General features: G+C 40.3%; 3 protein-coding genes and 1 pseudogene across 3 annotated transcripts; 3 read left to right on the forward strand and 1 right to left on the reverse strand.

Annotated features, from left to right (window-relative positions):
* Nucleotides 1–2,029: 2,029 nt before the first annotated feature.
* LOC145460135 (indolethylamine N-methyltransferase-like) lies at nt 2,030–4,231 on the forward strand. The gene has a single exon (XM_081444868.1). The coding sequence runs from the start codon at nt 2,799–2,801 to the stop codon at nt 3,591–3,593; it is 795 nt and encodes a 264-aa protein (XP_081300994.1). The 5' UTR covers nt 2,030–2,798; the 3' UTR covers nt 3,594–4,231.
* Nucleotides 4,232–4,263: 32 nt separating this feature from the next.
* LOC145460136 (nicotinamide N-methyltransferase-like) lies at nt 4,264–5,847 on the forward strand (annotated as a pseudogene).
* Nucleotides 5,848–6,409: 562 nt separating this feature from the next.
* LOC145460330 (indolethylamine N-methyltransferase-like) lies at nt 6,410–9,158 on the forward strand. Its single transcript, XM_081445109.1, has one exon. It carries the CDS (start codon nt 6,512–6,514, stop codon nt 7,424–7,426), a length of 915 nt encoding a protein of 304 aa, XP_081301235.1. The 5' UTR covers nt 6,410–6,511; the 3' UTR covers nt 7,427–9,158.
* A 92-nt stretch (nt 9,159–9,250) lies between these two features.
* On the reverse strand, nt 9,251–12,826 carry LOC145460289 (cryptochrome DASH-like). Its single transcript, XM_081445041.1, has 2 exons — nt 12,686–12,826; nt 9,251–11,916 (listed from the first exon to the last, which is right to left on the reverse strand). The coding sequence occupies exons 1-2, from the start codon at nt 12,809–12,811 to the stop codon at nt 10,303–10,305; spliced, it is 1,740 nt and encodes a 579-aa protein (XP_081301167.1). The 5' UTR covers nt 12,812–12,826; the 3' UTR covers nt 9,251–10,302.
* Between the last annotated feature and the right edge of the window lie 261 nt (nt 12,827–13,087).

Below are 13,087 nucleotides of genomic sequence, written 5' to 3' on the forward strand. Positions count from 1 at the left end.
ATTAAAATAATAGGGGTACCGAAAGGGCATATGTATGTTGAGGATAGACTCTTTTCAACCTTGTTTTGCATAAACTGCACAACTGAAAGAGATTAAATTAACCATTGTAATCAAGCTTCTTAATTAAAGATAACAACAAGTTCTTTTCAAAAGGATTATGCTTTTCAAGAGTACTCTCGTTATTTTCCATTGTCCGCTAGAACCCTTTTCTTGTTTAAGGTTTGAGATGCGGCATGGGATTTTGGGGATATTATATAGTCTACCAAGTATCTCCACATTTTTTTATTAAATAGGCCTGATTGACACATATTTACAAAACACATATATTTAGAAAACAAAACCAACAAGAAGCTTATTGCATTCGACGGAAAGGAGAACACAGATGTAATGCAGACTGGAGTGAGATTTTATGGGACAACCGGCTAGTGGATCTTTGGGGCAAAATTGGCCTCCCTGTAGCAGGGGCAAAGCAAATGACGCTATCGCAAAGCATGTGCAGACGAGACTCTTTGTTTCTCTGATCGTTTGCTCCTTTATGATTCTGGACCGTGCAAAGCAACACAAACGTAACCTGTTTCGTCGGGATGCGAGATGACGTGCTTTTGTTATAGTTAAGATAATAATTTGTCTATTCTTGTACGCGACTTTGGGATGGATTTTGATTACATTTGATGATTAGTTCCAGTGGCGACAAATAGTTCACTACGTATGCAGCTAAGGTCGAAATTGTTTGGAATCGATGGAAAAGATCTATAAAAGTAAGCCTGAACCAAAGAAAGGCAATGTAAATGCTATCTATTTTAATTCATCAGCGCGGAAATATTCAAATCAGTCGCCAGTGGCACAGAGTTTGTTTATGTTGGCTACTAGTCGTGCTTCGAACAACAACCGTACACTATATTTCTCACGTACATTTATAGTTTTATAAAAGTATATATAAATAGAAGGACAGAAAAGAAAAGTACTGATGAGATTATGTTCCATTGACTGTGTTGACCACTGTATGTTCAGTATTTTCTATGACATGGCATAAAATAATGTTCTCTCGTAGTATACCACGGAACATCCCACTTGTCAATTGTTTTTTTCTTGGTATACACACGCCTAAAGGCTCGGGTATACCACTCGAAAGCTTTGCATAGCTAATCTGTATCCGTAGATATATTTGCTTTATGTTTAAGAACGCACTAGAACAACCAACAACACAACGATAACAATAACAAAGTACAATCTCATTACTAGGGTAGTAAAACTTTCTCATGTTGCCGCGACTGTCTGTACATGTCTAAGCATTACCCAGTTCAATGCATTTTACAGTTTTTTTTCCCTCAACGAGAACAAAAAAAATTAACTGTGGGACACTAAGGAAGATTTCTTCTATTATACCAGCGCATTTTGTATTTTTTGGATGAAAATTTTATCGGTTTTCATTGTCTAATTTTAGTTGTAAGCGGCAGACTTAAACGCTTTCCAAATTACGGCTCAGTAAAACTTTTTGGTGAGCGTATCTAATCGCCGGACTTGGTTCAGAGCTAATATCAGGTAAAGGCAAATTATCAATTTTCAGTGACATTTTACTCACCAACGCGTCAAAAAAGTAGCCGAAAATACGCCACCAGAATTACCAACCAAAGCGACAAGGAAGGTAGCCGAAATAATTACGTTAGAGTTCCACTTATAAATAGTTGGACTTAAATAACCTAGAATGTAACTTCCGCTTACTGTTTTCATGATCGATCAGAACGATGAACTGTTTACTAAGGATCCTACCAGAATATCCAAAATGACGGCTCCAGCATGGACCCAGAATGCATTGCAAACTTTGCTGCTCATAAGCATTAACGGACGTACAATCCGATGACAAGAGTGTGTGATACCACAGGTATCCCACACAAAAATCGTAACCATTCAATAAGTTAAGTTAAGAATCTGGGATATGGTAGATGGTTGATATATAAACAACGTCACCAAGATTTAGGTCTGAGCGGTTTTCATTCGCGCGTTATTCGACAAAGTGTATTTTACCCAGATTTACAGAGCTTTGTATGGAGACTTCATCTTGGTGCCCCTCGGAGGGACACTAACATGGCGGCCATAAAGTTGAACAGAAACATCTGTCATTGAGTTTGCCATTGACACAAAAAGTAATTACTATAGAGCTCCGAAACATTGGAATTAATGCTTCTGCAAGAACTGTTCAGTTACCAAACACTTTGACCTCCCCAAGAGCCTTCTTCAATGTCACGCAACGCATAAACTTGGAAATTCAAACGTGCTCTATAACAAAAGGCATTTAATTATTAACTATTATCTACAGGTAGTCCGCAGTTTGCGAAGCACCGGCTGGACAGCGCGGTTTTGAATGAAGCCAATTTTGTTTGCTTTGTTTGGTTTGTCTATGGAGGTCTATAGTCTATAGTCCATAGTCGTCACGCAGTGGAGGAAGGATTGCGTGACGAGCAGTAGGATCGTCTGAGAACTTTACGATATTTCTGTAATTTCAAACTGGTAAACGGTAGAAAAAGTCGGAATTCAAGTAAATAGCCAAGCACTACAACTTTGTCGTGTGTGCTCCTCGTATCAAAATGTCGTTTCAAGTTGCTCCTCCGTTCCCCGACCACGTGACCAAAACGGTGTCGCCTCTATCCCAGGCTCTCACCACGAGTACAGATCCTGTGCTGTGTCGGTTTCTGCTTTTATATTCTTCTCTCTGAGAGAGCTTTGGAGGGTGATGATGATGGCAGAAAGAGAAGGGAATTTCTGTATCGCAGGGTCACAGATCAACTGTTGACTTGCTGATGATGGATTCATTTCATTTCGGTGAGGACTATCACGACAAGTTTGACCCAAAAGCTTACCTTAAAAATTACAGTCAGGTGGAATCATACAGTGGTGAATTTTCGTTAAGATGCTTTCATGAATTTTGGTCGAAAATGGCAAAACGAAACGTAAGAGTTCTCGACTTTGGTGGGGGACCTGCCATCTACGATCTTATAAGTGCGGTACCATATGCCGAAGAGATCATCTTTGCCGAGTACAGCGAAGAGAATCGGAAAGAAGTAGCCGCTTGGAGAGAAAGATCGCGTGATGCTCACGACTGGTCGCCATATTTCAGTTTTGTTGTGCAAAGATTTGAAGGCAAGGGAAACGAAAAAGCGTTGATTCGAGAAGCTGAGCTAAGAAAGAAAATAACTCATATTTTACCGTGTGATATCGCATTGGAAGACCCCGTGAGATGGCCCTCAACATGGACTTCTCAGCTTGGCTCGTTCGATGTCGTGACAACAAGTTTTTGCATTGAAGCAGCCGTGAAATCTGAAGTAGAGTACAGGAATGCTATTGCCAAGTTGAAAAAATACTTGAAACCGGGTGGATATCTGGTCATGCATAGCTCCATAGGTGAGACTTTCTACACCGTGGGCAAGGAAAAGTTCCGCTGCTATTTTGTGAACGAGAATCAAATCCGAGAAATATTACGCAAGGAGGGCTTTTGTGAGGTGGCCGACATGAAATTACAGGCGGAACCAACAAGCGAGTTATATGATCGTGAAAAACTGTACTTTGTTAGCGCTAAGGTCAAAAGTGTACAATAGAGATAATTTTGGAATGACTTTAACATTCATGAGTTGCCTACAGTTGTCTGAGCTGGGTTGGAATCATGAAGTACTCAGAGAAAAATTAAAATGCAAATTTATCGAAGAATAGTTTCACGGTTCAGCAAAGTTGCATGGTCTGAGTCACGCCGAGCACGAGTCTCTTAAGTTAGAGTCAAGTTAGATTTCTTTTTTCTTTGTTTATTTCTTCTTTTTTTATTTATTTATTTATTTTTATTTTTTAATTGTTGTGTCACAATCGTGTACAAGAAATACGAGAACAACCTTATTATACATTTTTTTCCCCCTGAACAGACCTTACACGAAGCTCTGACTTTATCATTGTAGCTAATAGTGCATAGTACAAAAACACTGTGAAGTGACCTCCCGATTAACGACCGCTAGTTACGCTTGACTTAGTATGGTATGACGTCAAACTTGACGGTGCGTCAACACAAAATATTGATTTTGACGTTGTTTAAAAAAGAAGCTTACTAGGTTTTTACAGTAATGATCAGTAATTATTCCAAGACAGTTTGTTTATTTACAGCTGGCCTGCAGTTTGCAAAGCATGTGCTGGACAGCGTGGTCTTGAATGAAGCCAAGTTTGGTTTGTTTGTCTCCCAGGGTTTGTCAGTACGGATAGCGTCCTTATTGCTCGTCACGCAGCAGAGGAAGGATTACGTGACGAGCCGGCGTAGGAACGTAGAACTTTACGAAATTTGTGTAGTATCTCTAACAAACTAATAAACGGTGGAAATGTCGGAATTCAAGTAATTAGCCAAAAACTATAAATTCGTGCCCTGTGCTTCTCGTTTTAAAATGTCGTTACGTGTAGCTCCTCTGTTTCCCCGAACATGTAAATAGAACTGTGTAGTCTCAGACAACTCCCAACCTCTCTCGGAGAGAGCTTGGGAGTGTGAGGTTGGCAGAAAAGGGAATTTCTGTCTGGCTGGGCCACAGATCAACTGTTTACCTGCTGATGACGGATTCATATCGTTTCGGTGAGGACTACCACAACAAGTTTGACTCAAAAATTTACCTTCAAAATTAGTCAGGTTGAATCATACAGCGCATTTTCGTTAGGGTGCTTTCAGGAATTTTGGTCGCCTGAAAATGGCAAAACGAAACGCAAGAGTTCTCTACTTTGATGGGTGACCTGGCATCTACGATCTTATAAGTTCTTCACCATATGCCGAAGACATCATCTTTGTCGAGTACAGCGAAGAGAATCGGAAAGAAGTAGCCGCTTGGCGAGAAAGATATATTTCAGGTTCGTTGTGCAGAGGTTTGAAGGCAAGGGAAGCGAAAAAGCGTTGATACGAGAAGCTGCGCTAAGAAAGACAATAATTCATATTTTGCCCAGTGATATTACACGGACGACCAAGCGAAATGGCCCTCAACATGGACTTCCAGCTTGGTTCGTTCGATGTCGTGACAACTAGTTTTTGCATTAAAGCAGCTGTGAAATCGGAAATAGAGTACAGGAATGCAATTGCCAAGTTGAGAAAATACTTGAAACCAGGTAGATATCTGGTTATGTACAGCTCCATAGGTCAGAATTGCTATAGAGTAGGCAAAGAAAAGTTCCATCACTCTTTCGTGAGCGAGAATCAAATCCAAGAAACATTACGCAAGGAGGGCTTTGGTGAGGCGGACATGAAGTTACCAGCGGAACCAAGAAGGGAGTTGTATGATGGTGAAAAACTGTACTTTGTCGGCGCTACAGTCGAAAGTGAACAGTAGATTAAAATTGCTGCTTTAACGAAAAAGAGAGCTGTTAAAATCTGTTCAAGCTAAACTATCAACAATAACACTAAATTCAATTACAGGTTGTGCGACCACAGCGTGTTGCGTCGAACACATATTACACTACATGTATGTTGTATATTAAACAGCTGGGAATCAATGGGAGAATTTACTTTCATAATCGGCAGGGAAAAGGAATCAAATCTTATAGTTCTAATCTTGTACTACTGGTATATGACTGTGACTCAGCAATTAAAATTTCAACCAAAAGACCAAATCCGCAAGTAATAGCTGATAAAAAAGTCTAACATGACTCTAGCCTAGCACGAAGCAAATCGAAGGGGATAAAACTCGTTCCGTGACTTACAGTACGGACCGAGAAGACCAGGTCAGTAAGAGTTATATATTTTAGTGGCTCTAACTACGTACATGTAAACGTAGTAGGCTTAGGTATATTTGTTTCTGTTTCTATCAAAAGTAGAACACTTTTGGTAAGTATTTGAAGTTCTTTAGACGAAAGATGATCGTTTGAAAAAAAAAAAAAAAAAAAAGAAACATTTTATAACGTTTCACTCACTAGTCCGCGTTTTACTGGTCCACGTTTTACTGGTCCACGTTTTACTAGTCCGCGTTTTACTAGTCCACGTTTTACTAGTCCCCGTTTTACTGGTCCACTTTTTACAAGTCCGCGTTTTACTAGTCTCCGTTTTACTAGTCCACGTTTTACAAGTCCACGTTTTTACTAGTCGCGTTTTACAAGTCGGCGTTTTTTTAGTCTTCGTGTTACAAGTCCCCTTTTTATTAATCCTCATTTTACTAAGCCGCGTTTTACTAGTCCCGCGTTTGATCCGCGATTTTCTTATCCGCGTATTACTAATCTAGTCCAGTCCAGTCCATGGAATACAGTATGCCTTGAAAGACACGAAGCCGGTTTCTCAGTTGTTCAGTTCATATAGCCTCCTTATGGCTCGTCACGCAATCTTTCCTCGATTGCGTGACGAACTGTAAAAACGTCTGCGCATGAGGCTATACTCTGTAGAACTTTACGAAATTTCTGTAGTTTCTCTGATATTTGATACATGAACGGTGGAAAAGTCGGAATTCAAGTAATTCGCCATAATTGAACTATAAATTGCTTAAAATTTATCCCTAGTGTTTCTCGATTTAAAATGTCGTTACGAGTCAGGCTCCGTTTTCTCGACCACGTGACCAAAAGAAGGATCGGTGAGAGAAGAAAGAGCAGAGAATCTCTCTGCCTCTCAAGACCGCAGACTGTGTACCTTGTGACGATGGATTCATTACGTTTCGGTGAAGATTATCACAGCAAGTTTGACCCAAAAGCTTACCTGAACTATTACAACGGAGCAGGCGATCAGCTTGAATACAGAGAATTTCCACTAAGATGCTTTCATGAATTTTGGTCAAAAATGGCAAAACGAAACGCAAGAGTTCTCGACTTCGGTGGGGGACCTGCCATCTTCGATCTTATAAGTGCTGCACCACATACCGAAGAGATCATCTTTGCCGAGTACAGCGAAGAGAATCGAAAAGAAGTAGCCGCTTGGCGAGAACGATCAGGTGATGCTCACGACTGGTCGCCATATTTCAGGTTCGTTGTGCAAAGTTTTGAAGGCAAGGGAAGCGAAGAAGCGTTGATACGAGAAGCTGAGCTAAGGAAGAAAATAAGTCACATTTTGCCCTGTGATATTGCATTGGAAGACCCGGTGAAATGGCCCGCTACATGGACTTCCCAGCTGGGCTCGTTCGATGTCGTGACAACTAGTTTGTGCATTGAAGCAGCTGTGAAATCTGAAATAGAGTACAGGAATGCAATTGCCAAGTTGAAAAAATACCTAAAACCGGGTGGATATCTGGTCATGTACAGCGTCATAGGTGAGACTTTCTACTATGTAGGCAAGGAACAGTTCTATTGCTTTTTCGTGAGCGAGAATCAAATCCAAGAAATATTACGCAAGGAGGGATTTGGTGACGTGGACATGAAGAGTATACCAGTGGATCCAAACGAGTTTTGTGATGCTGAAAAAGTGTACTTTCTCAGCGCTAAGGTCGAAAATGTACATTAGAAACAACGTTAGAACTTTGGATTGACTTTAATCAAGAGTTGTCTACTATTGTCTTGAGGTTGCCTTGGTCAATCTCGGGGTAGTGGGGGAAGGGGGGTGGGGGTGGGGGACGACCCCAAAGGGTATGGTTTTTCAGCTGTTTTGGTCATAAATAGGTTATTGATTTTGGCAATTTTGGTCATAAATAGGATATGGCTTTTGCCTTCTAGTCTTGAGATGGGTATGTTTTTAAAAAGAAGCTACGTTTTCATCATTATCAATAAGACCATCAACAAAAGCCCTTGACAAATTATGTTTAACATTGGTCTGTGCTAAGGAACAGTTTATAAGGCAGATCTGAAGCAGGGTTTTGATTTAAGGCTCAGGTCACAAACAGGGTATCAAATTTTTGGTCAGGTTATAAATAGGGTAGGGAAAATTACAGATTTTGGTCATAAATGGGGTAAGGGTGGGAGTACCTCCCCCCCCCCCCCAGGGGTGGTGGCAATCGTTTCGCCTCATGCGTTCTGTGTCAAATCAATTGTCCGTGAAGGTCTGGGAGAAAGTCGTACAGGAACTGCTAGAATCATAGAGTACTGAAAAAAAGATCATTGAAGCATCTTCATGGTTTAGCCCATGTGAGAACTCAACAACAGCATCATAGCCTCATCTAGACAGAAGGGGGTTGGGGACAACTTGAGACAGCTGTAAAACCCTGAGACACAGTCAACAGTTTGCCTAACTTTTGATAAATTATTTTCAAAGCACAGAAACATAACTGTGTTTACATACTCTCATCAAGTTATGTTAGATTATGAGCTCAAGATTTCTATCACATGAAAGTTGATGAGGGTACTGCCTGAGTCAACTATTACACATAGAGACTTAAAGCCACTTCACAGACATTCTGAAAATGCAAAGAAGTGGCTTTCATTTTGTTGACAACCATGCACTACTAGGCTACTATCTAGTTTAAGAATGAATCTACTATCATTCTGCACAAATGCCTAATATGTGATTCGCTATGTCACTCACTATCTATTGTTGTATCTAGTGAGTAGCCTAACAGTGTACACTTGTAACTAAACAAACAGCTGGTGGCTGCCTCTTTGCATGTTCAAAGTGTCTGTGAAGAGGATTTAGGTAAAGTTTTGAACAACTAGTAGATTTATAAGGAAAACAATTAGATTATTTGGTCTCAATCTCTATGCCTAATAGTTGATGAGGGCTGTGCCTGTGAGCACATATATAGAGGAAAACATTCTTGACCCCTGAGACCCCCACCTGGGTTACAAAGGCTCTGACTAGGAAAAGTGCACACAGATGTAGTTAAAATTTTTCTGTTTTTGACATCACGGCACCTGCCAAATGACCACTGCATGGAGTGCACATACTGTAAATAATCACTGTGCATGAACCTTATGCATACTTGACTTTGTAATTAGAATGTTGCTGCTCTATTTTATTCAGTATTGTTATTTGTTGGAAACACTTTTGCAGAGTTATACCTATTGGATCAAAACCACACCACCTCCTGAATTATAACAGGGGATCTGGAATTAGGGACACCTTCATTGCTGGTCCTTCGTCAGTTCAAATCTCTTTTGATTCTATGAAGGGTAGCATTCTTTGTTGCTTAACTTATAGCTTTGTCTCGCCCGTTGAACAATGTTTTTTTGTAGTCACAACAATGCTTGTTAAGTTATCAATAAACTTTTCATCAACTGTTCTATTTCAGTTCACACCCAAAAAAATCAGGGACACATGGGCAACAGTTCATGCAAGTACTTACCGGTAATTCATAGCCATATGCATAACACCTGAGCACTAGTCAAATTAACCAACAACAACACCTGCACCCTTTATTGTACGAAAAATGATTTTGTAAATCCAGGACAGAAATATGTATTATAAGCTAAGGTACTGTGTGCCCAGAAATAAGTAGCTAACTTTAATATGCTTGTACTTAGGTACTAAGTAGACAATATCATTAATAAGCAATTTTAAAATTATAATAATATTTGTCTGGTACATTCAACACAAAAACAAACATTATGTGGCTGAATTACATAGTCATCTTTTTCCCAGAGCTGTAATCCTTTTGGTTTGCAGCCTGGAGCAAAGTCTGTGAATAAAATCGTTATTTTAAAGCTAAATGCATGTTAAGCCATTTCCCATGGTGTACTTCTATTTTGCTTGTTCACAGTAAGGACACCTGAACTGCGAAAACTTGACGTTCTTGTACACTTTTAGACTCTTGATATAACATGTATGATATAAGCATTTTACAGTGTAGAAGTACTAAATACTCTTGTCAAAATGAAGAGCCTGCATTCTATGGGCACTAAAAAAAAAGTATAAACACATACTGTATCAAGTGTTCATGGCTTGAGTGTCCTCACTGTAAACAGCCAATCAGATGTCAGGAAAAAATGTTTCTGTTCCAGAGCTTTTAAATCTACTTATTGCTAACAACAACAAAATATTGCCATTTACAAACTTTTTTATCAAGACACTGCAGCCCAGCCAGTGCCTTAACAATAACACAATACGATCTGAGGTTAACCATAAAAAAACAATTTATGCAAGCATTGCAAGTGACATGTGACTGGCTTAAGAAAGCAGTGTTAAATGTTACATTGCCGACCATCAAGAATTGATCATCTTGTACAATAGTAGTTCTCAACTGTGACTGCATTGCCACATGCCACCACTTACGTGTTCTTTGTACTTCAGAGAGTAATCTTAGAATGCTCACACAAATTATTAAATTACCTCAATTTTCAATGTGCGTTTGGGCTGCCTCTGGTCAAGCAATTAAGTCAATGTAATTAAGGGAGAGTATTCAAGATTAATTCCAATGCTCCTTAAGAATCCAGATCTTTGGAAACCTTAAACTAATGTCTTTTCTTCGATGAGCTTGCCTCCTGTGGGGACTTGAAATAGAAATCAACTCCTCTACGTTGTGTCCTTGGCCATTTTGCAGTGTCTTTGACTTTTGATGTGTGCCGGTTCCATTCAGGTGGGCAAACCATTGGTCTGGGATAGTTTTCCCCCAGAGTTACACTGGCATGTTTCAGTTCCAATGCTGACAACATCCAAGGAGTATGGACTTTAGCTCCTTTAAGACCAGCCAACTCTGGAACCCACATCCTCACGAAATCTCCATCTGGATCATAATCAAGGGCTTGTTTAACCATGTTGAACTTACGGTTTTCACGTGGATCATTGCCAATGCCTGCTGAATAATTCCAGTTGCCATAGTTGCTGGATACATCGTGATCTAGGAGAAGAGATTCAAACCACTCTGCACCCATGCGCCAATCAAGCCCGAGATCTTTCACTAAGAAGCTTGCCACATTTTGACGTCCACGATTGGACATCCAGCCAGTGTGCAGTAGCTCTCTCATGTTAGCATCCACAAATGGAACCCCAGTCTGGCCATGTCGCCACTGGTCAAATGCTGGCATGTCTCGCTTCCATGGTAACCCTCTTTTCTTCATAATTCCAGACAGGTAAAAGATGGAATCGCCATACTTGAAGCTGACAAACTTGAAGTAATCGCGCCACAGAAGCTCAAAGATGACCCAATAGGTTGACTGATTTGCTGTACACTCTGTTTCATATTGTTTAATACAATGAAACACTTTCCGAGGGGAGAGAGAACCCACAGCCAGCCATGGGCTGAATTTTGTTGAGTAGTCTGATCCGATAAGCCTGTTGCGTGTCTCCTTGTAGCTAGCAACAAGGTTCGTGTCCCAGAGGTAATGTTTAAGCCGATCAAGAGCTGCTGTTTCTCCTCCAGAAAATGGGAAAGCTGTTCTTGCATCTGTTGTTTCTGCTGACTGATCCTTTACAAGTTCCTTCAAAGTTGGAATTCTGCCAATGTGGTCATTTGCTACAAACACAGGCACAGATTTTAGACTGTCTGGAGCTGGAATCAGGGGCCGCACTCTGCATTTAGTCTCAACATTTTTCCGAAACTCTGTGTATGTGTCAGGCAAAGAACGCACTGAGGCAAATGGCAGGTCTTCCAAATGGTACAATGTCAATCCCCAAAAGCACTTCACTGTGACATTTTCGGTTTTACATAGCTCCAACAATTCTGCTTCTACATCCGTTTCCTCTTTAGTGATTTCTCTCTGGTACACAAGTGAAATGTGTCCTTCATTACTCTGACGACATAAGTTAATGACTTCTGAGACTGCCTCCTTTGCCATCTGCTCACTGCGCACAATTAGGTCACTCCCATGTTTCCGTAATGTTTCTCTTAAGTCAGATACACTCTCCAAAATGAACTTGGCTCTATGTGTTGCCGTCTTTGCAAATTTATAGTGCCAAGTCATAGCACTGTGACCAAAGATGTTCTTGTCAAAGCAAAATAAAGGAATCACAAAGTCTCCATTCTGTTGAGCCCAGTACAAGCACTCATTGTCATGAACACGCAGGTCATTTCGCACAAAGTAAATAACAACAGATTTGCCTGCTTTGGTTTCCATGGTCACTCCTGCCTGTAATGATAAGATCCAACCAAATGAGCAAATTGATTGGTTTTCAGTAGCGCATAAGCGTAAGCTGACATACGCAGGTGCAACAAGATGTTTGTAATTAGCACCTTTTATTAAGACAATTTCCTAACAAAAGCTGCTGCTTCGCAGTGCTCTGTTATCATCCTGTCTTCATATGTTGCTAATAATATGCTTTATTTGTGTGCTAGTGAAAACCAGCCACCAGGCCCAGTGTTAGGGGTTTTTGGGATACAGAATATTCAAGATATGGGATATTTAGGCCAACATTTAACGGGATGTAGGAAACTCAGACCCTCCTAGGGCCTCAGCCCTTAACATGACATCTCTAATTTGAAAACATATTAAATGATAACATTCTGATGGAGCTTTTATTTTGCATTACATTTCCAGCAAAATTGTCTTAGATATGGTATTTTAAATAGCAAAGGTACACAAAATAATTGTTATGTATTACGTAACGGCTCTCAGCTCAGAATAATGTTTTGCTGATGAAGGACTTGGCGGGGGGGAGGGGGGGGGGGGAGTTGGGAGTTGAAATGATCAGACCGTGTGAAGATCAAGCGGGAATATATAGCGGAGATAAGTGGTTGAATTGAGAGTAGAATAGAACAGAATAGAAGTTTTTTGAAATGTGAAGAGTCTTTGTTTTAACCGAGTACAATGATCTACATGCGGATGTGTGATCGTACCTCAAATGCAAATCATGTTCATACACAAGACATCCTATTAAGACTAATAATAAATATTTTACCTCACGGTGTTGATTTGCCCTCGAGGAATGAAACAAGCTCCTTCTCACCGCAAAGAAACCCACGTGAACTTCCGTAAAGACACGACAGCCACGTAGAGCGAGGTTTCGAATCATCTGTAACAACATGGCATGCAAAGACTGGGTACAATATTATTTCCAGTCCCTTGGCGTTTAAATGTCAGAAAAAGAGAAATTTGGTTAAATTTTGATTAGCCACAAAATAGCAAAAATATTCAACATCATTTGTTTGCTCAGTAATAATGGCACCAGTCATTCTATATATTCACATCAGAAGCAGGATTGAAACATCGCTTCACATTACAGAGGGGTGTGTCACGCCACGCATAATGCAGGCAGAAGACTGCGTGACGCAAAAGAAATGAGATTCGGCACAAGTTCTCC

The sequence above is a fragment of the Orbicella franksi genome, chromosome 11 (genome assembly GCF_964199315.1).
Source record: "Orbicella franksi chromosome 11, jaOrbFran1.1, whole genome shotgun sequence".
In the NCBI taxonomy this organism is placed as follows: domain Eukaryota; kingdom Metazoa; phylum Cnidaria; class Anthozoa; order Scleractinia; family Merulinidae; genus Orbicella; species Orbicella franksi.